Source organism: Leucoraja erinacea, chromosome 13 (assembly GCF_028641065.1).
Source record: "Leucoraja erinacea ecotype New England chromosome 13, Leri_hhj_1, whole genome shotgun sequence".
NCBI lineage: Eukaryota > Metazoa > Chordata > Chondrichthyes > Rajiformes > Rajidae > Leucoraja > Leucoraja erinaceus.
Window position 1 is genome coordinate 49,330,148 of NC_073389.1, and position 25,338 is coordinate 49,355,485.

A 25,338-nucleotide genomic window follows, 5' to 3' on the forward strand; every position below is an offset into this window, starting at 1 on the left:
GTAGGACGACTCGGTTGGGGGAGGGACGGAGAGAGAAGGGATGCAAGGGTCACTTTTTGAAGGTAGAGAAATCAATATTCATAAAGCTGGGTTGTAAACTGCCCAAGCGAAATATGAGGTTTCAAGGAAAGATGGAGCCTCAGTTGCTCCAGCATTTTGTCTCTATCTTCGATGCAGTTTCTTCCTACATGTGTTTCATATGTCCTGAAACGGAACAATGGAATTCTTACTTGCAGCAGCACAACAGATATGAAAAAACATAGTACTCTGGTAAAACCCATAATAAACATAAAAAATAATGTTCAGTATGTATAAAAAAACCCCCCACAAATAACTAGACGAGATTAGTGCAAAGTAAAAAATAATGTCCCAAGTCTACATAGTTTGGTTGTAGGTTGTAGTGTTTAATAGCCTGATGGCTGTGGGGAACAAGCTGTTCCTGAACCTGGATGTTACAGTTTTCAGGCTCCTGTACCACCTTCCCGACGGCAAGAGTGAAATGAGAGTGTGGCCAGGATGGTGTGGGTCTCCCATGATGCTGGCTGCCTGTTTGAGACTGTGACTCCTGTAGATCCCTTCATAAGTTCATGTTCGTAAGTGATAGGAGCAGAATTAGGCTATTCGGCCCTTCAAGTCTACTCCACCATTCAATCACGGCAGATCTATCTTTCCCTCCTCAACCCATTCTCCTGCCTTCTCCCCATAACCCCTGACACCCGTACTAATCAAGAATCTATCTATCTCTTCCTTTAAAATATCCATTGACTTGGCCTCCACAGCCATCTGTGGTAAAGATTTCCACAGATTCACCACCCTGTGACTAAAGAAACTCCTCCTCATCTCCTTCCTAAAGGAACGTCTGTTGACTCTGAAACATCGTCTCCACATCCACTCTTATCCAGGCGTTTCTATCCCTCCGATAATGGGGAGGTTAACACCCATGTAGAACACTTAAAGTGAGAGCATCGAAAGACTGCAGTGAGTTACTCTGAGTCGTTGACTGCATTTAAAGGGCTGTCAGGAGGTGGTAAATAAGTTGTATTGAAACCTGTAAAGTTGGGGCACACGTCCACAACAGATCACCTGTCTGTGGGATCAGATTATCACTTCCACCCATCAAAGGTGTAACTCGGAAGAATCAGGTGTACAGCTCAACATTATCAGAATAAAGACGTTGGTATGGGCGCATTTGGAGTTTTGTGTTCAGGTTTGGTTACCCTGCAAGAGGAACAATGTTGTTAAGAGCAGAGAACATTTGCAAGGATATTGTCAGGACTTGAGTGCCATCAGTTCATAAGATCATAAGAGATAGGAGCAGAATTAGGCCATTGGACCCATCAAGTCTACTCCGCCATTCAGTCACGGCTGATCTATCGCCCCCTCCTAACCCCATTCCTTGCCTTCTCCCCGTAACCCCTGACACCCGTACTAATGAAGTACAAACACAGTGCCACATGGGGCATCATGATCTAATGGGCAAGTCGGGCCGAAGGGCCTGGTTCAAGCTGAATTGGCTCTCATTAACTCTAACTGCCCTCAAATATGTATGAACAGACTTTAAGGTTTATTTATACAATGGAAAAACCTGTCCATGAGCCAATAGCCCATCTCAAAAGAAATGTTAAACTGCACAGAAATATCCTCAATCAGCATTCCTTCTTTCTTGTATGCAGATAAATCGAGCTTAAATGGGGCATTTTTGGTTGGTATGGACGAGTTGGGCCGAAGGGCCTGTTTCCGTACTGTATGATTCTATGAATCGAGTCAAGTCAAGTCAAATTTTTTCGTCACATGCACATGCGAGATGTGCAGTGAAATGAAAAGTGGCAATGCTCGCGGACTTTGTGCAAAAAGACAAACAAACAAACAACCAAACAAACTACAAATGGAACGGAATCACATATTCTTTTACATATTAAATATTGTGGGTGGATGGAAAAAAGGAAAAAAAAACAGCAATTTAAAAAAAAGCAGTGGAGTGGTTCAGTAAAGTTAGTCCCTGGTGAGATAGGAGTTTACAGTCCTAATGTCGTAAGTCAGCGTGACGATTCTTACAGTTAGACGGGGCTAAAGAGAATATTTTGACCGATGGGTTTTTGTACCTAAATCCATGCATTCAATATCATGAAGCACGTGCAATTTGTCAATGTTAATGTCATCATCTCTTTATTTCAGCAACTTGTTTTTAACTCGGTGACAAACTGCTTGGGTCCTCGGAAGTTTCTGCACAGTGGCAAACTTTACAAAGCCAAGAGTAACAAGGAGCTTTTTGGATTTCTGTTCAATGACTTCCTGCTGTTGACTCAGATCATTAAACCGCTAGGTTCGTCGGGAACCGACAAAGTCTTCAGCCCTAAGTCAAACCTGCAGTACAAAATGTACAAAACAGTAAGTGCAAGGTGTTCCATGCATTGCTGGCTCAGTAGGTACAGGAAGTTCTGCTACAAAAAAAAGCTCATTCTCATCACGCGAATTGGGTCTAACACGATCGATGAAATACGGAAGACTCTTTGCCATTTGTCAGCCAAATTAGTTACAATGCATGAAAGGAGAAACGAGGGACTTTAGAGTTAAAGTGCGGAAACAGGCCCTTTGTCCCACGCCGACCAGCGATCCCTGCACACTAGCACTATCCTACACACTTAGGGATAATTTGCAATTTTACCGAAGCCAATTAACCTGTACAAACCGGTATGTCTTTGGAGTGTGGAAGGAAACCAGAGCACCCTGAGAAAACCCACGCGGTCACAGGGAGAATGTACACTGTGCAGACAGCGCCCATAGTCAGTCGAACCTAGGTCTCTGGCACTGTAAGGCAGTAGCTCTACCTCTATGCCACTGTGCCGCCCTTTGATGGGCTACAGATGGTGGTTTACACAAAGTGCCGGAGAAACTCAGCGGGGCAGGACCCATCTCTGAAGAAGATGGATAGGTGACGTTTTGAGTCGGAACCCTTCTTCAGTCTAAAGAAGGATCCCCATGCAAAACGTCATCCACCCTTGGGTTTTGGCCCAAAACGTTGCCTATTTCCTTCGCTCCGGGTGAGGCTGCCTCACCCGCTGAGTTTCTCCAGCACTTTTGCCTACCACAGAAAAAAATGTTTGGTGGAGAGGTAAGAATTGGGCTCCCTTTGAGCATCAATTTCATTTTCACCCAGGGAGTTGTGAATTTGTGGAATTCTCTGCCACAGAAGGCAGCGGAGGCCAATTCACTGGATGTTTTCAAGAGATAGTTGGATTTAGCTTTTAGGGCTAACGGAATCAAGGGACATGGGGAGAAAGCAGGAACAGGGTACTGATTCTGGATGATCAGCCATGATCATATTGAATGGTGGTGCAGGCTCAAAGGGCCGAATGGTCTACTCCTGCACCTATTTTCTATGTTCCTATTTTCTACCAACAGTAAGGGAAACTAAATATGAGAGAGCTACAAGAAAGTAGAAATGCTCTTACACTTCTAAATGTGGTAGCAAAATAAACAATTCTCAAGAGACACAACAGGTACTTGGTATCCAATAATGACACTAACAGTGGACAGGAAAAACATAGAAACATGGAAAATAGGTGTAGCAGTAGGCCATTTGGCCCTTCGAGCCTGCACCGCCATTCAATATGATCATGGCTGATCATCCAACTCAGAAACGTTCCCAATGTTGGGCGAGTCCAGAACCAGGGGCCACAGTCTTAGAATAAGGGGGAAGCCATTTAATACTGAGGTGAGAAAAAAACTTTTTCACTCAGAGCGTTGTGAATTTGTGGAATTCCCTGCCACAGAGGGCAGTGGAGGCCAAGTCAATTCAATTCAATTCAATTCAGGAGTCACTGGATGGATTTAAGAGAGAGTTAGATAGAGCTCTAGGGGGTTGTGGAATCAAGGGATATGAGGAGAAGGCAGGCAAGGGGACGATCAGCCATGATCACAATGAATGGCGATGCTGGCTCGAAGGGCCGAATGGCCTCCTCGTGCACCTATTTCCTATGTTTCTGTGATTACGAGGGCTGAGTTGAACTTAAATCCTTATTGAGGTTGAAATGATTTGAGTTGGGCACCAAAGATGCAATGTATAATTAAAGCTGCTATGTCCCTCCTTGAAACTAATATAATTAATCATGTTCATAAATTGATAAGTCACAGGAGCAGAATTAGGCCATTCGGCCCAACAAGTCTACTCTGCCATTCAATCATGGCTGATCAATTGTTCCCTCTCAACCCTTTAATCACTGAAAAGGGTCTTCAAACATCATAGATATTGCCCCTTCATGATGTAGCAAGGGAATAGCTACCTAAATGTGCAGAGTTAGCCCAGTGGCTGGTCAAGGGATTGGAAGCGCCTGCTCAGAGCTGAAACTTTCCAAATTATTAAAGTTGCTCAAAAACAAGACTCCTGGGCCTCAAGTCAGAAAGTTGCCCGAGTCCACCAAAGCTGCCTCTCTCCTGGAGCAAGCTGCCCAACTTCATCAGTTCATAAGTCATAGGAGCAGAATTAGGTCATTCGGCCCATCAAGTCTACTCCGCCATTCAATCACCTTTCCCTCTCAACTCCATTCTCCTGCCTTCGCCCCATAACCCTTGACATTGTTACTAATCAAGAACCTATCAATCTCCACTTGAAAAATATCCATTGACTTGGCCTCCACAGCCGTCTCTGTGGCAATGAATTCCACAGATTCACCACCCTCACTCCTCTCTCAGTTACCCACAGCCAGCGATCATTCTGGAAGTTCCACCGACAGCCTGCAACTCATTATTGGCATCTTAATGAGATCCAGGCCTCAGATTTTATTTATAGAGTTTTCAGATCTATTCATTATCATGCCTTCCTTAATTATCTTTTTTAGACTTTTTAAAAACTCTTTTACTTTCAGAGATACAGAGCAGAGACAGGCTCTTCAGCCTATCGAGTCTGCGCTGAGCAGCGATCATCCCATGCACTAACACTATCAACTAACAAACCCGTACGCCTCTGGAGAGCGGGAGGAAACCGGAGAAAATCCAAACGGTCACGGGGAGAACGTACAAACTCCATTCAGACAGCACACGTAGTCAGGATCGAAACCGGGTCTCTGGCGCTGTAAGGCAGCAACTCTACCACTGAGTAACCTTTGTGAATCTTAGTGGTCCTGGTTAGGGTTCCCCCACAGAGCTCAAGGGCAGGGGGTTCCAACATTCTGATGGAGGGCAGGCAAAATATTTCCAACACAGTGGCGCAGCGGGTAGAGCTGCTGCTTCACAGTGCCAGAGACATGGGTTTGATCCTGACCTCGGGTGCTGTCGGGGTGGAGTTTGCACGTTCTCCCACTGACTGCCTGGGTTTCCTCCAAGTACTCCAGGTTCCTCCCACATCCCAAAGATGAGGGGGTTTGTAAGTTAATTGGCCTCTGTTAATTTCCCCTAGTGTTTAGAGAGCGGACGAGTCAGTTAGAACTGGTGTGAATGAGGGATCAATGGGCTGAAGGGCCAGTTTCCATGACCTATTTTAAAACTAAACTAAACTAAACTAATCTAAAGAAGGTTACATGTTATGTGGCATGCCGAGTTATATCATCTGTTACTCATACAGTGACCATTCAGTCGCTGTTCAATGATGTTTTGCAGTGTGTCTATTTACACCCTTTTCATTTCTGTGATGTCCGCAGCCTATCTTTCTGAATGAAGTGTTGGTGAAGTTACCGACTGACCCTTCTGGTGATGAGCCAATCTTCCACATCTCCCACATCGACAGGGTGTATACGCTTCGTGCTGAGAGCATCAATGAAAGGCAAGTGAGAGCCGGCAGTGGGAATGACTTCCCCTCGTGGGGCACCGAAGCCGCAGAGACGTAACGTCCCAAAGTGGTCAACAGGAGTGGGGGGGGCACGGTGGCGCAGCGGTAGAGCTGCTGCCTTACAGCGCCAGAGACCCGGGTTCGATCCTGACGACGGGTGCTTTTCTGTACTGAGTTTGTACGTTCTCCCCGTGACCGCGTGGGTTTTGCCCGGGATCTGAATCTGAATCTGGTCTCCGTTCTCGGGTTTCCTCCCACACTTTAAAGACGTGCAGGTTTGTAGGTTAATTGGCTTTGGTTAAATTGTGATTTGCCCCTAGTCTGTGGGACAATACTAGTGTACGGGACCACTGGTTATAAGGTCATTAGGAATTGGAGTAGAATTAGGCCACTCGGCCCATCAAGTCTACTCCGCCATTCAATCGTGGTTGATCTATCTCTCCCTCTTAACTTGGCATAGACAAGTGGGCAGAGGGCCTGTTTCCGCACTGTATCTCTAAACTAAACTAAACTAAACTAAGGGATTCAATTAAACTAGAATGTGATGACAGGGTAGCAGCGAGTCACAAGATGAAGGTGCAAGGAACTGTAGATGCTGGAATCTGCAGTGAAACGCAGAAATGCTGGAGGAACTCAGCGGATCAGGCAGCACCTGGGCAAGGGATAGACAGCCAGCATTTCAGATGATGGACCCTGCAGGCACTGTGAAGAACATGATCCCCACCCGAAACGTCATCTATCTGCGCTCCCCATAGATGCTGACTGGCCGGCTGAGATACTCCAGCACTTTGTGTCTTTTTATTGTCACAAGAAGAACGTGCAAACTCAGCTCAGACTGCGGTGGGGACTAGGATTGAAATCAGCTGTCTGGAGCTGTGAGGCAGCAGCTTTACCTAGTGCCGCATTTAAACCAAAGGTAGACACAAAAAGCTGGAGTGACTCAATGGGTCAGGCAGCATCTCTGGCGGAAAGGAATAGGAGATGTTTTAGGTCAAGACCCTTCTTCATACTGATGCTGCCTGACTCGCTGAGCTCCCCCTTCATTTCCTTAATCCCTCGTGTGATCAGATGACAATTATTTTTTAATTTACTATAAATTTCTATTGCTTGTGAAACTGCCAGGCGCACATTTTCCACTGTTTTCATTGTGCAGGTAGCTCAGTGGCAAAGAAACAATGTGAGCAAATTGTTTAGTTTGAGGTTTTTGTGGGGTTATGCCAACATGCATTAATCAAATGCTTAATGGAGCAACAATCGTTGTTTAAGCACCGAGTCCTGTTACCATGCAGTACATGGCTGACTAGTCCTACATCCTATCTTCAACCAAGATCTCTGCAGAATTCATGGGGCCAGACAGGCATCTGAGAAAGTTAGGTTAGCATTTCAGTTTATTGTCACGTGTACCGAGGTACAATGAAAAGCTTTTGTTGCGCGCTGACCAGTCAGCAGAAAGACATTACTTGAGTACAATCGAGCCATTTACAGTGTATAGATAGTGTTTTATTGCAAGGCAAAGCCAGTAAAGACCGATCAAAGATAGTCCGAGGGTCATCAATGAGGTAGATAGTAGTTCAGCACTGCCCTCTGGTTGTGGTAGGATGGTTCAGTTGCCTGATAACAGCTGGGAAGAAACTGTCTCTGAATCTGGAGGTGTGCGTTTTCGCACCTTTTGCCCGATGGGAGAGGGGAGAAGAGGGAGTGGCCGGGGTGCAACTCGTCCTTGATTATGCTGCTGGCCTTGCCGAGGCAGCGTGAGGTATAAATGGAGTCTGCACCTGGAGACTGGAGTATAAGTTCTACTGAAGGAGCTCCTTCCCACAGTATTGTCTTTGAGAAACAGATGCCACTGCGTTGTCGATGCTCCATTGTCCTCGCGTTCTTTCACGTTAACGTAATGTATATTTTGTATTCTGCAACGTGAAGGATGTTTTGCAGATTCGGTAAAGCATTGCCACAGTTATGCGGTCTCAGAACCAAATGAACATGCTCTCTGTTCTGATCTAGTAATGTCCCTTGAGCTCAAGCTCAAATGCATGCACTGCACTGCTATTTGTGTTAGACCTCCACAGTGATGTTGCTCGCTGGAGTGAAGTTAAAACTCCCCCCATTTCCCCCCACTTTACAGTTTAGTTTATTGCCACGTGTACTGATGGAAGGTGGAAAGCCTTTGTTGCGTGCTATGCAGTCAGCGGAAAGACAATACATGATTACAATCGAGCCACTTACAGTGTACAGATACATGATAAGGGAATAACATTTAGTGCAAGGTAAAGCCAGCAAAGTCCAATCATGGGCAGTCCGAGGGTCACCAATGAGGAAGATAATAGTTCAGGACTACTCACCACAGATCACCATAGAAGGCATAGTATGCCAGTGTACAAGAATATTGAGTATGAAGAAGGGTTTCGGCCCGAAATGTTGCCTATTTCCTCCGCTCCATAGATGCTGCTGCACCCGCTAAGTTTCTCCAGCATTTGTATCTACAAGAATACATACTGTTTTGCATCTCTTTCATTCATTGTTCTTTAACTCTCCACATCACCGTCTATATCTCTCGTTTCTCTTTTCCTCAACCAGTCTGAAGATGGGTCTCGACCCGAAACATCACCCATTCCTTCTCTCCAGAGATGCTGCCTGTCCCGCTGAATTACTCCAGCTTTTTGTGTCTATGCTTGTGTTTCACACCTTGGTTTGGCAAATTCATGAGTTCATTAGTTCATGTCATAGGAGCATCATGTCTACACTGCCATTCAATCGTGGCTGATCTATCTTTGCCCCTCAACGTCATTCTCCTGCCTTCTCCCCGTTACCTTTGACACCCTTACTAATCAAGAACCTGTCAATCCCTGCTTTAAAAATACCCAATGACATGGCCTCCACAGTCGCCTGCTGCAATGAGCCCCACAGATTCACCACCCTCTGGCTAAAGAAATTCCACTTCTCCTTGCTAAAGGGACATCCTTTTATTCTGACGCTGTGCCTTCCAGTCCGAGACCCTCCCACGAGTGGAAACATCCTCTCCACGTCCACTCGATCCAGGCCTGTCAATGTTTGGCTGCTCAGCTCAGGCAGCATGAAATTACAGGGAGATGTGAAGACGGCTCAGTGCATGACACAGACCAGCATCCCCAATTCCCCCCCTCCCCCCCTCTTCCCACTCCATCTACACTTTACGCTGCCACAGGAAAGCAGTGTATATAATCAAGGGCCACTCACACCCTATATTCCCGGTAATCCCCTCTCCCGAGGAGCAGGAGATACAAAAACCTGATAGTATATGCCACCAGATTTTCTATCCTGCTGTTATCAGGCTCTTAAACAGACCTTTCATAGACAAGGGAAGAGTTCCTGATCTTCCAATCTACCATGTTGCAGTCTTTGCTCTTATTTCACCTGCACTTTCTCTGCAGATATAACTACTATATTCTGCACTCTGTTTATTTTATTTTTAGCACATGTTCGCCCTTGTGTTTGGTGCGATTTGCCTGGAGAGTAAGACAAAGTCTTATCACTACATCTCGGTACAAGTGATACATTAACGAACCAATAAAACAATTTAAAACAAAGTGTTGTAATCGGAAATGGATACAAAATGCTGGGGTAACTCAGCGGGACAGGCAGCATCTCTGGAGAGAAGGAATGGGCGACGTTTCGGGTCGAGGCCCCTCTTGTGTTGTAGTCCATTGCCCTGTAGAATTTGTAGGAGTGTGGACTGCCCAGATAGGACAGTTCTTTAATCCATCAGCTTAGGCTCGGCTTGAACCCAGTCGCAGGAGTAAAAGAGTGATCACATTATTTTTCATCTGACATTTAATCTTTTTTTTCAATTCTTTCAACAGAACAGCCTGGGTGCAAAAAATTAAAGCAGCTTCAGAACTGTACATAGAGACGGAGAAAAAGAAGCGGGAAAAGGCTTATTTGGGTATGTAAGGTTACGGTGAACGTGCCCCTTCTGCAGGAGAGCATGTTCCTGCTCCAGCAGAACCCGCTCATGAATCTCTCCTCTTGTTCTCCGCAGTTCGATCCCAAAGGGCTACAGGCATCGGACGGCTGATGGTGAATATAGTTGAAGGTATAGAACTGAAAGCATGTAGATCCAATGGTAAGAATTACTGGCTTTCTTGTTAAACTTCTGCCTTAATCACCAATCCCCAGGAGGAAGACACAATCTGCAAGAGATACCTAGAAATCTCATACTGGAGCATCATTGCACTGATCATTGCATTATTTATAAGCCAGGAACTGATTAAATTAATCTAACATTCATCTAGATCAGGGGTCGGCAACCTATGACCCCCAGGCCGAATGCGGCCCGTAACCCGTAATCATCGGCCCGCCGCCCTCTGGCTGTGCCGCATCCTGCGCAAAGCCGCCGGCTCGGCCGCGCACCTTCTGTGAACACATTTAAGAAAGAACTGCAAATGCTGGAAAAATCGAAGGTCGACACAAATGCTGGAGAAACTCAGCGGGTGAGACATGCAAGGATTGCATGAAGCTGCCTCACCCATCTGCGTTTCTCCAGCATTTTTGTCTACCTTCTGTGAACACGTGATTTGATCTCTGTCATCCGGGGCGGGATGCGGGCGGGATCCTTATGTACACGTGATCAGGTTCAATGGATGACAGATCTGAGAAGAGATTAAGAGGAGTGTAGTTAGTGTTAGAAATGCTACATTTGAAATAAGGATTTAAAAGTGGAGCGATTGTAATGAATGATGGCAGATCCACTACTGGGGCCAGCACGCAGAGAGTGGGCTGGCTTCGGCACCACCCTTGCCTGTGTAGTTGTCTTTGTCAAACATGGGGGTGAGTTTCCATGGTGTACTCCAGCATCTACAGCAGAGCACCAATGGAAGACTCACGGAAGACGGGTCCCGAGCCGAAAAGTCACCCATTGCTTCTCTCCAGAGATGCCGCCAGCCAGTTACTCCCAGCATTTTGTGTCCATCTCACGGAAACTCAATGCAAACCTCGTTCCAGTCGGGGCATCCTGTGATAGTTCCAGCGTTGGGATTTCTTTCTCCCCTCCGTTATTGTTCATTTTTCTATGTTTTCACAGTCAGACAGATCAGTTGCCGTTAGCAAGTCTTCCCCCCCCTCCCTCAGGCACCACCGCCACCGCTTGCCATTCAGTCTCTCGCAATGCGCCTGTCACATACATTCCCATGGTTCTCTCCACCTCTCCCACTTCCCAAATTGATGCTTGTTGAACCATAGAACTGTACAGCCCAGGAAAGGGGTCCTGTGGCCCACCTTACACGTTGACATAGAATCATACAACGTTGAAACATGCCCTTCGGTCCAACTCGCCCACACCGACCAACATGTCCCATCAATGCTAGTCCCACCTGCCTGCGTTTGGCCCATATCCCTCTAAACCTGTCCTATCCATGTACCTGTCTAAATGTTTCTTTAACATTGCAACAGTCCCAGCCTCAACTACCTCCTCCGGCACCACGTTCCATACACCCATCACCCTTTGTGCGAAAAAGTTACCCCTCGGGTTCCTATTAATTTTCCCCCCCCCCCCTAAAGTTAAACCTACATCCTCTGATTCTCAATTTCCCCTGATCTTGGCAAGAGACTCTGTGCATCTACGCCATCTATTCCTCTCATGGTTTTGTACACCTTGTCCATGCAACCATGATACCTATCAACGTTAACCCCATTCACTCACAGTCGCCCCATCACTACAGCCACTCCCTGTCTGGCAGTGCAGTGACCAGTGGCCTTGAATGGCCACACATTGTAGTTGTCTTTGTCGAATTTGCAGATGAGTTTCCATGATGTTGTCCAGCTGGTGCTGTAACATCAAGCGATGTTTAAAACCAGAAATGTTTGATATTAAGACATTTTTACACCAAGAGCCAGGGTTCAGCTTTATATAATTGAAATGTGGGGCTGATTTTCTTTTATATTTTATTTCAAAATAGACTGTTCAAGAAATAAATATACACAATACATGATCCTTACAAAACTCCATCCGACATCCTTGGAGGCTGTACATACATACGTACAATACAGTTTCCCCAAATCATAATTTTACCACCCACCCTTGCCACTCATGTGCCCCACTGGCATGGAATCCCATCCCTTATTTTGAAGGGCGTCTCCACCACACCCTGCCCCCCATGTCCAGCAGTGGAAGGACCCTAGACTGTGGTCCTCCCCCACCGAGCCTTGGCGTTGGCTGCACCGAGCTTCAGTCTGTGCCTCAGCACGTACTCCTGCAGTCTGCAGCGGGCCAGTCGGTAACGTTCCCCGACGGACATCCCGCTTCGCTGGGTGGTCAACAACGCTCGGTCAGACCAAAGAGCGTCTTCCACCGAGTCTTCCACCGAGTTGATGGGATATCACTGACATTGTCCCTGGACAGATGAGGAAGTTAAGAACTACATTGGTAGGTCTGGAATCATTTTTAGACCAGAGTGAGTGAGGATGTTTTTCTTTCTCCAATGGACAATCACCGAAGCAAATGGCTTTCTCTGATAATCCAGCAATTTAATTGTTACTGATGAAGACTGGCTTTGATTTCTTGTTCATTTAAATTATGCCACTAGAGCTTACGTCACCCTGTAAGTGATTCAGAACTCTGTCCAGTATCTGGCTGCTGTGCTACAAACTGCGGCTGAAGATTCATAAATTCATCTGATAGGAGTAGAATTAGGCCATTCAGCCCATCAAGCCTACTACGCCATTCAATCCTGGCTGATCTATCTTCCCCTCTCAATCCCATTCTCCTGTCTTCTCCCCATAATCCCTGTCACCCGTACCAATCAAGAATCTATCTCCGCCTTAAAAATGTACACTGACTTGGCCTCCGCCGCCGTCTGTGACAAAGAATTCCATAGATTCACCACCCCTCTGCCCAAAAGAAATTCCTCCCCCTCTCCTTCCTAAAGGAACATCCTTTAATTCCGAGGCTATGAACTCTAGTCTTAGAAGTCCCATTGTGGAAGAAATTAACTTAGAGGGAAATTAAAGGAAAGAAACGGAGACTTTGAGGTTTGCTTCCAGAGACTTAATTGCATAATATCATGGAGAGATGGCGGCAGTGAATTGCTCACCAGTTCTCTGAATTTGCAGCAGATTTAGCCGACAGTTATACCGTGCAGTAAATAACTTTTATTTTTTGTTAGATACAACTATACGAAAATATACTTTGTCCTTGGCTTCACTATATGTTTTCCTATAATCCATCTACTGCATGGTTATTCATTATTTCATTAGTCATAACATACTTTTTGTTTATGTCAATCTTGTTCAATAACAGATGGGTAATACAAGTCAAACATAATACAGGAGCATCTTGATATTATTCTATCTTATCTTTCAAGCGAACTGCACCACTGTCCCCTCTCCGAGCGAACCATAAGCCCCCGTTTGCTGCACCATTTCTACTAGCGGTAGGGGGCGCGGGTGGTCTCCTGTAACTTCCCCACAGAGGAAACAGGCTTCCTTATCTCTGTCCTAGTTCTGTTATGTTTACATTCACCATTCAACGCATTCCCAGACATGCGTCTAAAATCTTATTTTTGCCGATTCTCACGGTCCTCTTCTGCACCTGGTCAACGGGAGATGCCAATTGCCACATTCGCGCACCCTTTCGTGACCTTGTTTAGTTCCGATCCAAGTGAAGTAGATGAATTTAATTTTTTCTTCCACCCCCATCCACACTAGTCCAACCTGCCTGCGTTTGGCCCAGAACCCTCGAAACCTGCCCTATCCATGTTTCTCCAGATCTCTTTAGCAGATGGTGTCTGTAATCATTGCTAAGATACCTTAGAAATGAAATAACTTATTTTATGTAGAAGCGCTGAAACTTTTGAGAAGATTAATAATTTTAATTTTCCTTTCAGGAAAAAGTAACCCTTACTGTGAAGTGACAATGGGGAGCCAGTGCCACATCACAAAAACCATTCAGGATACGTTGAACCCCAAGTGGAATTCTAATTGTCAGTTCTTCATCAAAGACCTGGAACAAGATGTCCTCTGTATTACTGTCTTTGAACGTGACCAGTTCTCACCAGATGGTAAGAATAGATCGCCTCCATTTATATATCCTATTTTCACATGACTAGGAGGAGGCCATCCAGCCCATCAAGTCAATGCTGGCTCTTGGATCAACCATTTCACCCCCTCACTTATTCACAGCAGTCTGTGCTCCCCCATGTGTAGAAGGGTCTGAAGAATGTCTCCTATCCTTTTTCTCCAGAGATGCTGCCTGACCCGCTGAGTTACTCCAGCGCTTTGTGTCTTTCTTTGTCATTAATACCCCACTGATTCTGGCCTCCCACCCACAATGAACACAGTATAACCCACCGACTAGCTCGCCTTTGGGATGTGGGAGGAAATCCATGCAGTCATCAATAACTTGCAAACTCCACACAGACAGCACCAACGAACTCCACAGATGTCTCAGATAGGCCTGAACTGAGGTGGCCGGGGCTGTGACTACACTACACGCAGCACCACTCTACCGTCAGAGGGTCATACTGCACGGAAACAGGCTCTTCGGCCCAACTCGCCCATGCTAACCAAGATGCCCCACCTATCTCAGTCCCATTTGCCCGCGTTTGGTCCAAAGTGTGACCTTAGGTTCAGGTTCACTGCTTCACCAGTTTAGTTTAGCCAGCATCATCAGAGACACTATATTATGTGTCTATCTTATATGTAAGATACACACAAAAAGCTGGAGTAACTCAGTGGGACAGGCAGCATCTCTGGAGAGAAGGAATGGGTGACGTTTTGGTTGGAGACCCTAACTATATATGTATAAGTATGATATATATAATATGTGTATATATATATATATATATATATATATATGTGGTGTACATACAAGCACGCACACACACACACACGTATATATGCACACACAATGAGTGTTTTTCTCGCTTATTATATTGTTAAACATAGTACTCTGTACTCTGTTGTGCTGCTGCAAGTAAGAATTTCATTGTTGTATCTGGGACATGATAATAAAACCCTCTTGACTCTTTGTTTCTTTTGCTACCTGTAGATTTTCTGGGCCGCACAGAGATTCGCGTTGCGGATATCAAGAAAGATCAGGGGTCCAAAGGTCCAGTTACAAAGCGCCTCCTGCTGCACGAAGTTCCCACTGGGGAGATCATGGTGCGCCTGGATTTGCAACTCTTTGATGAAACATAAGGGTGATATATGGACGTACGCGCACTGAAATGCCACTGAATCGTGACTGAATCGAGCATCTGCAGAAGCGAGGGACACTGCACCCTCCACCATGCAGTGTGCACGGAGCAAACTTTGTTTACTGCTTTGCATTCAACATAGAGAAACGTGAGTTCGTAGTTGCCACCTCCCTCTGTCAGTGCAAAAACCGTCACATCTCTACATTCCCCAAGATGTCCAGACTCCAAGCTTGACTTTGTTTTTTTCCAAACAACCGATCAGTGGTCCTGAATGGAGCTGATCCCATTGTCTGGTCAACGTTTTAGTGACTTGCACAAGTTTTTAACAGGGGCCGTTACAGAAGCCAAGTTGCATTTTTGTGGTTTGAGTGAGTGCAACATACACTCCGAGTCTGTGTGTCATTCCATCAAGTTAATCACTTTTCTGTGTGCTTGATTAGAACATTTTAGGAACAGCATTGGAAAAAAAAATTACGGTGCCAAGATAAAGTGTCATAAATTATTATAAATCAATTTAGAAGAATTTTTTCATAACAAATCTCCAAGCGCAGAATTGTCAATGATGGAAGATAGTAGGGAGAGGTTCTTGAATGATTGAACAAAAATAATGTAAACTTGTTCACTGTATTAGAGTTTAATATACAATTGTAAGTCTCTCTCTCTCCCTCCCTCTCTCTTTTTCAAGTAGAGTTTGTTGAGAAAGTGCAGCTTTAAATTCCACCTCTGACCTGCCGAATGGACCGTTCAGAGGGCAGGTTTCTTATTGGGCTGGTGATGCACCAAAGGGAACTGAGGTCGTAGACTGAAGGGGTTTCTCTGTACATTTGGTTGATTCTACTTTCCTATTATAGTATTATATTATCAGTCCTGTTATACACTGGAAGCTGTTTGCTCATAAGACTAATTAGCTTGTTTATTAGCTTGTTTATTGCTGTTGGATAGTTTCCACATTACCTGTACTTTAATGAACTGTGAAATTTGGCAAAAGCCCACTTTAAGCTGCCATTGTGTTATCACTGTTGGTATTCATTTGAAAATACAATGAACAACCTATCATTACACACATGCCTTTGTACGGTTTGACTGATTCAAATTTGCAGAATTAGGGATTTAATTCCATTCATTATTTTGTGAGCAAGGTGGGCCGGAGGGCCTGCTTCTATGCTGTATGACTCTATGACTCTGAAATATTTCACTAAGTTGCCTGAAATATGTAACATGTTTAGTTTTTTTTAAAATATCGGTCGTAATCTAGACACTTCACTTACTTGTGTTCATAGCCAGTGCAAGGAAATATGACATCTGATCTATGATTAGATACATTAGGTTTTGAAAGCACTGTTTGAATGAATGTATATTTCATGCAAACATTAAAGGAGAAGAACTACACATTAATTACACAAAGTGCTGGAGGAACTCAGCGGGTCAGGCAGCATCTGGGAGGCAACGGATAGATGACACTTTGGGTTAGGACCCTTCTTCAGACTGATCAGAAGGGTCCCGACCTGAAATGTTGCCGGTCCAATCCCTCCCCACAGATGCTGCCTGACCCGCTGAGTACCTCCAGCACTCTGTGTTTTGCTCAAGACAAGATTCTGCTGGTTAGGGTCCACTTAAGTATCAGAAATGTAGACAAATCGATTCTCATTGCACATGCATGGATGTAGGGAAGGATTTGGTTAATATTCCAGTTTACTGTTTCTTTTTGCATGTGCATTTTGTTACAGACTTCACATGTGAAGCTTATTAATGGCTGATAAACCTTTAAAAAAATCACTGGAACATTTTCACCACAGGAGGGCCATTCATTGGGTGTGTATTGGGTTAAAAATGGGCGCTAACAAAATTGAAATTCACCCATGATTTTTTAAAGTTGACAATTTTGTTTTTTTGACACAAATGTCATAATTTTTTTTAATACAATTTAATGATTCAGTGATACTTCCTGGTCACACATACCTAGGTACAGTGAAATTCTTTGTTTTGCACACATTACACCAAGAACGCAAAGATCCACCGCGTTTCTGGCACCAACAAAGTTACAAAGTGACAGTTCCAATATTAGCAAAATGTACTAACCATTTACAAATAAGGTCTTTGGTTTCCTCCCACACTCCAAAGACGTACAGGTTTGTAGGTTAATTGGCTTGGCATGAATGTAAATTGTTCCTGGTTTGTGTAGGATAGAGTTAATATGCGGGGATTTCTGGTCGGTGCAGACTCGGTGGGCCGAAGGGCCTGTTTCCGCGCTGGATCTCTAAACTAAACTAAACCTAGGCAAAATTTTGATTAATTGGCTCAATTTGTACCAGCATTGGATTCTGATCCTCTTGTTCCTTTTTGTTTATATACATGACCATGATTCACAATGTAAAATAATATATAATACAGTAATTGTACTACTTTGAATTTCAAAACAAAATCAGGGTGGCATGTGGAAAATCAGCCACGTCTTTCCCCAATTATTATTATTATTATTATGAATAAATAACAAGCTCAGATTGATTTGCTAACTTACTAAATAACTATTAAAAACTCAGCATTAAAGAGTTAATAATATTTGGACTTTATACACACTAAAATAATACCGCTTGCATCTACAGCAACGTATTTTATTGTCCTTTAGGTCAAGTATTATTAATTTGCACTGATTTAATTTTGTGGAATTTGGAATAATTTCCTATTGATTCAGATACATTATTATTCTATGTTCTCCCATTCATTGCTAATGAAGAATTGTGCATCAGAATGCATCAATTTCTTATTGTTTCAAACCGTCAATTCTTAAATCATTTTTTCAGACTGTTAAGTAGGAACCTGTATGTCCCTAATATCCAGTCTGAATCATTCCTTCAATGTACTTTAGAACACTGATAGATGTGAAAATATCCCGCTGTAATTCCTCGTATACAGTCATTGTTGGGAGTTGTTTTGTTCATGCTTTTTTGAAATATCCTATTATTAGTTCTACAGTTCCCCAAAGGATTGTTGAAACCCACCTGCTAAGATTAATAGTGGATCTCATCTTATCAGCTGCACTGAGAGAACCCAATCGAAGTATAACAAAAAACTATGAGAGGGAGAGATGGGATAGATAGTAAGAAACCTTTCCTCCTTAAAAGACAATTAAGACCAGAGAGTATAGATTTTAGGTTTAAAATGAGGAATGACGTTCAGAGGGGATCTGAGGAAGAATATTTCACATATTGGGTGTTGAAATGCAGAAAGTGGTGGAAGCTGATACTCTCACGGCATGGAAGAAACATTTGAGCATTCAAATCGCCAAAGCATAGTAGGCTCTAGATCTACTGCTGGTACATGAGGTAGCGTTGATAAGTGCGTAATGGTCAGCACGGACACTTGTAGGCCAAACGGCCGCATGTTCCTGTCCCATCAGTCTGACTTTCTGAAGGATCATGGATTTTGAGTGTACATGAACGTACACGGGAGACCCATGTCTTGCTGCAAACTTAAAGTTGTGTAAACTTAAATGTCTCTTAGTTTATTCAGCTAAAGTCTGTGTCTCCAGGAAAGACATTGGTAACTACACGTGAGCAGCCTTGTGACAAAGCAGATGGGTGCAGTGCATGTGTTTGGGTGAGGGGAAAGCGATGTAGTGCTTCATGCACCATAGTTGGGATGCTAAACCTCACTTTCTGGCAGATTAATTTTGGAAAAGTAATATACTTGGCAACTTGGCGAGAGTCCTACACTGTGCGACCAAGTCTAGACCTCAAGAGTTCAGGCTTTAGTGGCGTGGCTTGGCTTGGTTATGTGGTCAGTCTGTGCTGCCCTACTTTATTGCAACAATTGCGTTGTTACTCGTAACTAACGGAAGCTGTTACCAGTGTTGCTGTTTAGAATGTGAACACTCCCCCGTTCAGCTCTTTATGCACTTTTGTTGTCAAGGTGATAGTATTGTTATAGTCTGGTTTGGGTAAAATTGTCTGTTAATAGATGAATTGGAAATGTAATAGTAGTATAATTTATATTAAAACAAAGCTTAAAATGTTCACGGTTTATTGAGGAACAAATTATGCAGAGAGACTTTTGAGAGTTTTTAAAACTGGAAGCTGCACTTTTAGAATGTGGTTCAGAAGTTTTGAACCAGCATAAATTCAGTTGTATATTTTTGTTTTTTATGCTACTTGTTGTTATAACCTGTCTATTGTTATAATTATTTTATAAAAAAGTTTCCTTTTATACTAATGAATGTTGTACAAGACTTTATTGGGTAATTGCATGTTTTAAAGCCACAGTATTTTTGTACAATTTTGAGAATCAGGCCACACATCAATCATGGACATAGGAGAGTTTGGGCTGGGTCTCGTTGGCCATTTTGCTTATTATCTTTTAAGTAACTGAATGGGTCCAAGAATGTCTCCGTTTATTTTCAAACACGTAAATTCACATTCCAAATGTTAGAAGAATTCAAAATCATAATTTGTAATCTCGGTTTGATTTATTTACCATAGGCCGGTGGATTAAAACATGCAATCCCATTTATTGTGCATTTAGAATCATTGCAGTATCTTGGTTATAAGGGAAGCAGCCACTTTACACTGATCAATTCTTTCAAAGACGTGCTTCAATGGGAAGATTTTTAACAGTGTACAGCATAAGTCGCCATCCTTAAGAGGATATCCATTCCCTATTTCCTCTCTGTGTCCCTGTGCATGCGGTGCACTGTGTTCAGAGTGGAAGCATCGAGTGTATTCCCAGGATTCGACAACGCTGGTATAGACTACCATCATGGATGAAAATGACAGATACTTCAGGAAAGATTTCCCCTCCAATATCTCCCTCCCCATTGAAGGGCAACCAGCCCCGTGAGGGACTTCTTGAAACAGAACAGCTAAAATCCACATTGAGGAAGGGGACAGAGAGAGGGTTTGCTCAGACTAGCCTTCACTCACTGCCGTTACACCGGTGTTCCATTTTTGCAGTCTGCGCTCTGTGTCCCAAAATGTGATTTTCACGGGTTAGTGATTGTCTAAAATCACTAGAAATATTGTTGCTGTAAGCTATATTAAGATCATTTGTGTGCAAAGATCTTAAAATGTAACTTGAAAGCAATTGACATGAACACTGTATCTACAGAGGTTAAGCCAAGCCCCTTACTCTCTACTAAAAGTGCACGATAAGGTCATAAGATTGAAGAAAGTATTGGCGTGACTTCAGAGTAATTGTTAGTGTACTGTTGTCTAAGTTGATTCAACTGTTGATTCAATATGTAGCCAAATGTTCCTTTTTTTTGCATTGTATATCACTGTCATGGTGCACAATAATGTTACTACAATTGAATACTGTTGTGTGGTCATATCCATGTTACTTTGAACAGTTTTCATATTATTCCATTAACAGAATTATATTTTCTCAGCTTGGGCATTTGTGTATTTTCACAAATGAAAATTAAAACTGCAAGTTATTGTCTCATTCATTGAGAAAAAAAGATTCTAATGGAGGATAAAAAAGAGAAGCATACATGGAGAAACCTCACAAGTGAACTACTTTACATAAGAAGGTACACAAAAATGCTGGAGAAACTCAGCGGGTGCAGCAGCATCTATGGAGCGAAGGAAATAGGCAACGTTTCGTCCCGAAACGTTGCCTATTTCCTTCGCTCTATAGATGCTGCTGCACCCGATGAGTTTCTCCAGCATTTTTGGGTAACTTCGATTTTCCAGCATCTGCAGTTCCTTCTTAAATACTTTACATAAGATTCCTGTTGACTACTGGTGCTGAACAGCACAAACTATCAAGAGAAAGAGCAGTTCCCAAATCCTTTGATTGTTTGGGGAAGCAGCCAAGTACTCGTAAAATAATGCTGTGTATCCCATAAACAATCGCAATTGTGTATTGTACTGTCTTAATGTAACTCATTTACCCTAAAATAAAGTTCCCAACTTGTGTATTAAACAGATTTAGCAAAGTATTTACTCGTGCGTTTTGAGGGGGATGTAATTTTGTTAACACTTATTTATTTTAAATGATTTCATCAGGCCAATTATCACTTTAGAACAATCGAGTTTAGAGATACAGCATGGAAACAAACTCTTTGGCCCAACGAGTCCACGCCGACTATCGATCAACCATTCACACCAATTCTATTTTATTCCACTTCCCACAGAAGGGAACCGATGGCGCAGCGGTTGTTACTGCCAGAGACCCAGGTTCAATCCTGACTACGCCTGCTGTCGTTACGGTGTTTGTACGTTCTCCCCGTGACCTGCGTGGGCTTTCCCCGGGTCCTCCGGTTTCCTTCCACACTCCAAAGACATAAAGGCTTGTAGGTTGATTTGCTTTGGTTTATAAAATTTATAAATTGTGTTCCTAGTGTGTAAGATAGTGCTGGTGTACAGGGATCGTTGGTCGGCATGCCGACGATCCCGATTCCATGCTGTATTTCTAAACACTTTTGCATCCACACTCAACATGGTAGGGAGACATTTACAGAGGCCAATTAACCTACACTTCTTTGGGACATGGGAGGAAACCCACAAGGTCACAGGGAGAACATGCACATTCCATACACATAACACCTGAAGACAGGTTCAAACTTCAGTCTCTGTGAGGCAGCAGTGGCACAAGGTAAGGTTTTGAGTGTGATTATATGGGATTTGTGTTCTTCAGATCAATGCTTTGAGATGTTACCATGGCAGTTGCTTAAGGGTTCAGAACCCACTCCAGAGCAATATCAAGATTAATCCTTCACTGCTATTTTCATATGGTGCTGTGCAAAAAGTGGCTTTTTTTTGATAAATCATTAAACTGCAGTCTCAAGTGATGTATAAAAATAAATCCTGCCTATTGTCTAAAAGAGGCAGATTTTATGCAGATATATATATCCATCGGCCATTATTCCACATATATTGTCCGCTAGTCTAGTATATTGCTCCTTTTACGGTCTTGCCGACAATAAACTGAATTCCTTATATTTCAACAAAATATTTAGTTAATGGATAAATTCAGAAGCCTGAACTAATCGACCTGAGAATGTGAGTTCATATCCCACCACACCACTGGAGGATTTAAATTTATCCAATAAATTGTCCATGGTATTTTTAATGGTGAAATGAAAATACTGGACTCTCTTTAAGAAACAATGTTTCACAAATGCCCTTCAGGGAGTGAAATCTTCCAAAGGAAATTTAGATTTGGTAAAAATAATTTATGCCTCCTTGCAGGGTCTGTTTTCACCAAGGAGAAGGACCTGGAGGGCAGTGGGGTCAATGTGGAGAATATTAATATGCAACAGTAGTTCAAAATTAAGGAGGAAATGTTGGGGCTCTTGAAGAGTATTAAGGTGGATAAATCCCCAGGACCTGATGGTATCTGTGCCATGTTATTGAGGGATGAGAAGATTATGAGAGTATTGACAAAGATCTTTGCATCATCTCAAGTAACGTGAGGTTTTGGAGGACTGGAGTAGCTGATGTTGTTTATTTATTTAAGAAGGGAACTAGGGAATTATAGACCAGTGAGCCATGTCAGTGGTCAGGGAGCTGTTTTTGAGAGGATTCTTTCAAAAGTTACATGAGCTCTATACTACAAATAGAGTAGCCTCATCCTTTTCCTCCGTCCTGCCAATTTTAATATTTTGCTGATATTTCCTGTCCCCGATGTTCTTTGTGATTAATAGGACTAGCTCTTTTCTGATTATATTACATTATACTTGTTATATTAATTCCTGAATACAAACTCTCATACATTTGACTCAAGAGTTTATAGGTCTATATTCCGATCATGGTTGAAGTTCTGGTAGTAAAGGCTGTGAAAGTTGAAGTAATGGCAGTAATTTAGAAATTGATTCTACATCCAACAAGTTCCTAGGAGACTTTGAACACTCAATACATCAAATCATTAGGCTACCTAAAGCTACCACTGTGAATTTGGCATAATACGATTTCTGGAAATACAAACAAGCACCTTGCAGCTAGTTTTTAATCAACTTTTGCAGTTTTTTACATTGCTAGTGTGGCACTCTAAACTTTTAAAAATCCACGTTACTTGTTAAAAGAATTATAAACAATATTTCAATATGTAACTTGAACTTTATTAGTTTATAGTTCAGCAAAACAAAATACTTCAAGAATAACATTGAAACAGCAAGAAAATGTTAAAGTATCAGCACTTTTATGTTTACAAAGTTTTCAGGTTCACATATCTATGTAAACTGCACGAGTATGAACATTATTCTTGAATGCTGTTCCATCCACGTTACGTGGAATTTCACAATACATACTTTAATTTTTAAAAAAAAGGTCTGGATGTACTTTCTCTGGAGGCTCCCATTCTTGATCATATGTGAAGCAATTACTTAGGAAAATCGTACACTCTCTCCGAGACTCTCTCACACACACAAACACCCAAGTGAAGTTAAAATTATTTCATTTACTCAAATTATTGGGCATACTGTTGCTACACCCCATAACCTTTTATTAAGAGATTGTCATTCCCTAATATGCCACATAGTTGGGCTGTGCTCTCCAAAGATTTTCCTATTAATCTTTAAAATTAAAATCAGCCAAGGAACTGATGATTCTCACTTTTCCACGTAAATTTTGAAAAATTCAATTAGTTAAAATCTGCATTTCCTTTTGAGTTTAACGAGTTTTAATTTGAACTTGTTTGCTATCAAAATGTCTTATGTTTTTACAAAAAGACTCATCAAATCTGAGTGGATACCAGTCAGAATAAATACAGAAAAAAGTATTTTGTAACTGGCTCAAGTTCTTAAAGATGTGTTCACAATGGAAACACGTTTGTGGAATGTTTTGAGCCAGATTTATAAAGATTCAACCCTTTAACCCTAAAATTTCAATTAAGAGATCATAGCTTTTAATAGTATTCCCCCTCCCCTCACCAAATTGTTCAACCACTTCATGTTGGAATGCATTTTAGAAGTGGTCTGAATTGAGGTATCACCTGTCACGTGTGTGTGTGGAAAAAAAATCCTGTAGAGCAAAATGTGACACTTCTGTTGCCATTCACTAACTTAATATGTTTAAATATAATTTAAGAAGATGATAGTTTTAAAAGTGTAGAAATGCTTGCAATGTTTAGGCAACATTGAAACTGATCTGCCTTATCCAGCACCACAATATTCCATACTATCAAGGAATTACTTCAAACATAAAAGTGGTAATTCAATGCTATAATATGAAGTGTATAAATCTTGGTGATGTACAAGACATATCAATTTCAGATGATATTTCTACTATTATAAAACTATTGTGTGTCCAAAATTATGTCTAAATATAATGCACTTTTTCCTGGCAGGAGTTTGAATCCTCAACTGCGATGACAAGTCAGGCTGCACTCAGCCCTCTTGCTAATGTAAAAGGTGGAATGTAACAAATGGTGCATGCAGTCTAATGATCACATTTTTATACTGTCTATTACAGACAATATGGGATGAAATTATCTTTAATTTAGAGGGCATTTGTATTGTACCATTTATATAGAAAATAAATAAACAGAACTCAATGCACCTGCTGAACACCAAGTTGACATATTTGGACATAATTTTGAATAAGTTATCATGTAAAATTTCATGGCCACTAGGCTGGGGCAAGGAGGATAAACTACCTTAGATGGGATTTTCAAATTGTTTTATAAACCAATATTCACTTTATTCCATTCAATTCCTGGATGCCAGATGCTTCAAATGGGAACCTTCAGACTGTGTACACATTCTCTTTTTAAAAGATGGATCTTGACAAATGATTCTGAAATTTAAAAGACACAGAAGGTCAAGAGAATGAAAAATGACGAAACATTATGCATTTTTCTGATCCGTCTCTGTGCTTATTCTATTCTCTTAAATACAAATGCACCAAAGTGGGTTTATTGCTTTTGCCAACAGTAACACACACCAAAAAACAATTCCATACTTTACATGAGAGTCAAGCAATAAACATTAATATAAAAGAAAAATTAGGTAGCACATTGACAACAATTAATGGAGCTGAGACGGACCCCTGATCAAGTACCCAAGCAGCAACAACAAGTAATTTTCATGATGGAGCCTCGCATGGCTATTCTCTCAACTGTAGTGTCCAGTTTGAAACTGAATCAAAAGAAAGTACTGCCTTCACACAGAATAACAAGATACAGAAGGGTATAATAAAATACATCAAATGGCAAATATCATTTTACAATACACATGAAATTAAAGTTACACAACATACTATTTTCCTCAAAGACAAGGTTTTTTGAAAACTTTAACAACAGAAAGTACATCTCATTACAATGAATTTTTACAATGATCAGCTTGATTAACACTCCATGTTGCAATTACAGAAACATAATTCTACTCTATTAAGGGCCCATTTTTTCTTGTACACACAACTTATCCATGCATACGTACAAATTTTAATTTTGCTGTACTGTGCCCAGTAT

At 42.2% G+C, this 25,338-nt stretch overlaps 2 protein-coding genes across 14 annotated transcripts in view; one reads left to right on the plus strand and one right to left on the minus strand.

Annotated features, from left to right (window-relative positions):
- itsn1 (intersectin 1 (SH3 domain protein)) overlaps window positions 1–15,999 on the plus strand; it is a 171,800-nt gene extending 155,801 nt beyond the window's left edge. Inside the window, 6 exon segments of the mRNA XM_055645202.1 lie at window positions 2,176–2,388; window positions 5,637–5,758; window positions 9,604–9,686; window positions 9,783–9,866; window positions 13,624–13,797; window positions 14,787–15,999. Coding sequence (XP_055501177.1) covers window positions 2,176–2,388; window positions 5,637–5,758; window positions 9,604–9,686; window positions 9,783–9,866; window positions 13,624–13,797; window positions 14,787–14,935 — 825 coding nt within the window. The 3' untranslated portion in view covers window positions 14,936–15,999.
- A 6,455-nt stretch (window positions 16,000–22,454) lies between these two features.
- Window positions 22,455–25,338, minus strand: part of LOC129703032 (sodium/myo-inositol cotransporter-like) — a 35,333-nt gene continuing 32,449 nt past the window's right edge. For 8 of the 13 annotated variants that reach the window (XM_055645204.1, XM_055645205.1, XM_055645203.1 and 5 more), the window contains one exon: window positions 22,455–24,665. The gene's annotated coding sequence lies outside the window, so the exon portion shown is untranslated. The remainder of the gene's footprint in view (window positions 24,666–25,338) is intronic. The other 5 variants (XR_008724497.1, XR_008724498.1, XR_008724496.1 and 2 more) reach the window with 1 other exon arrangement.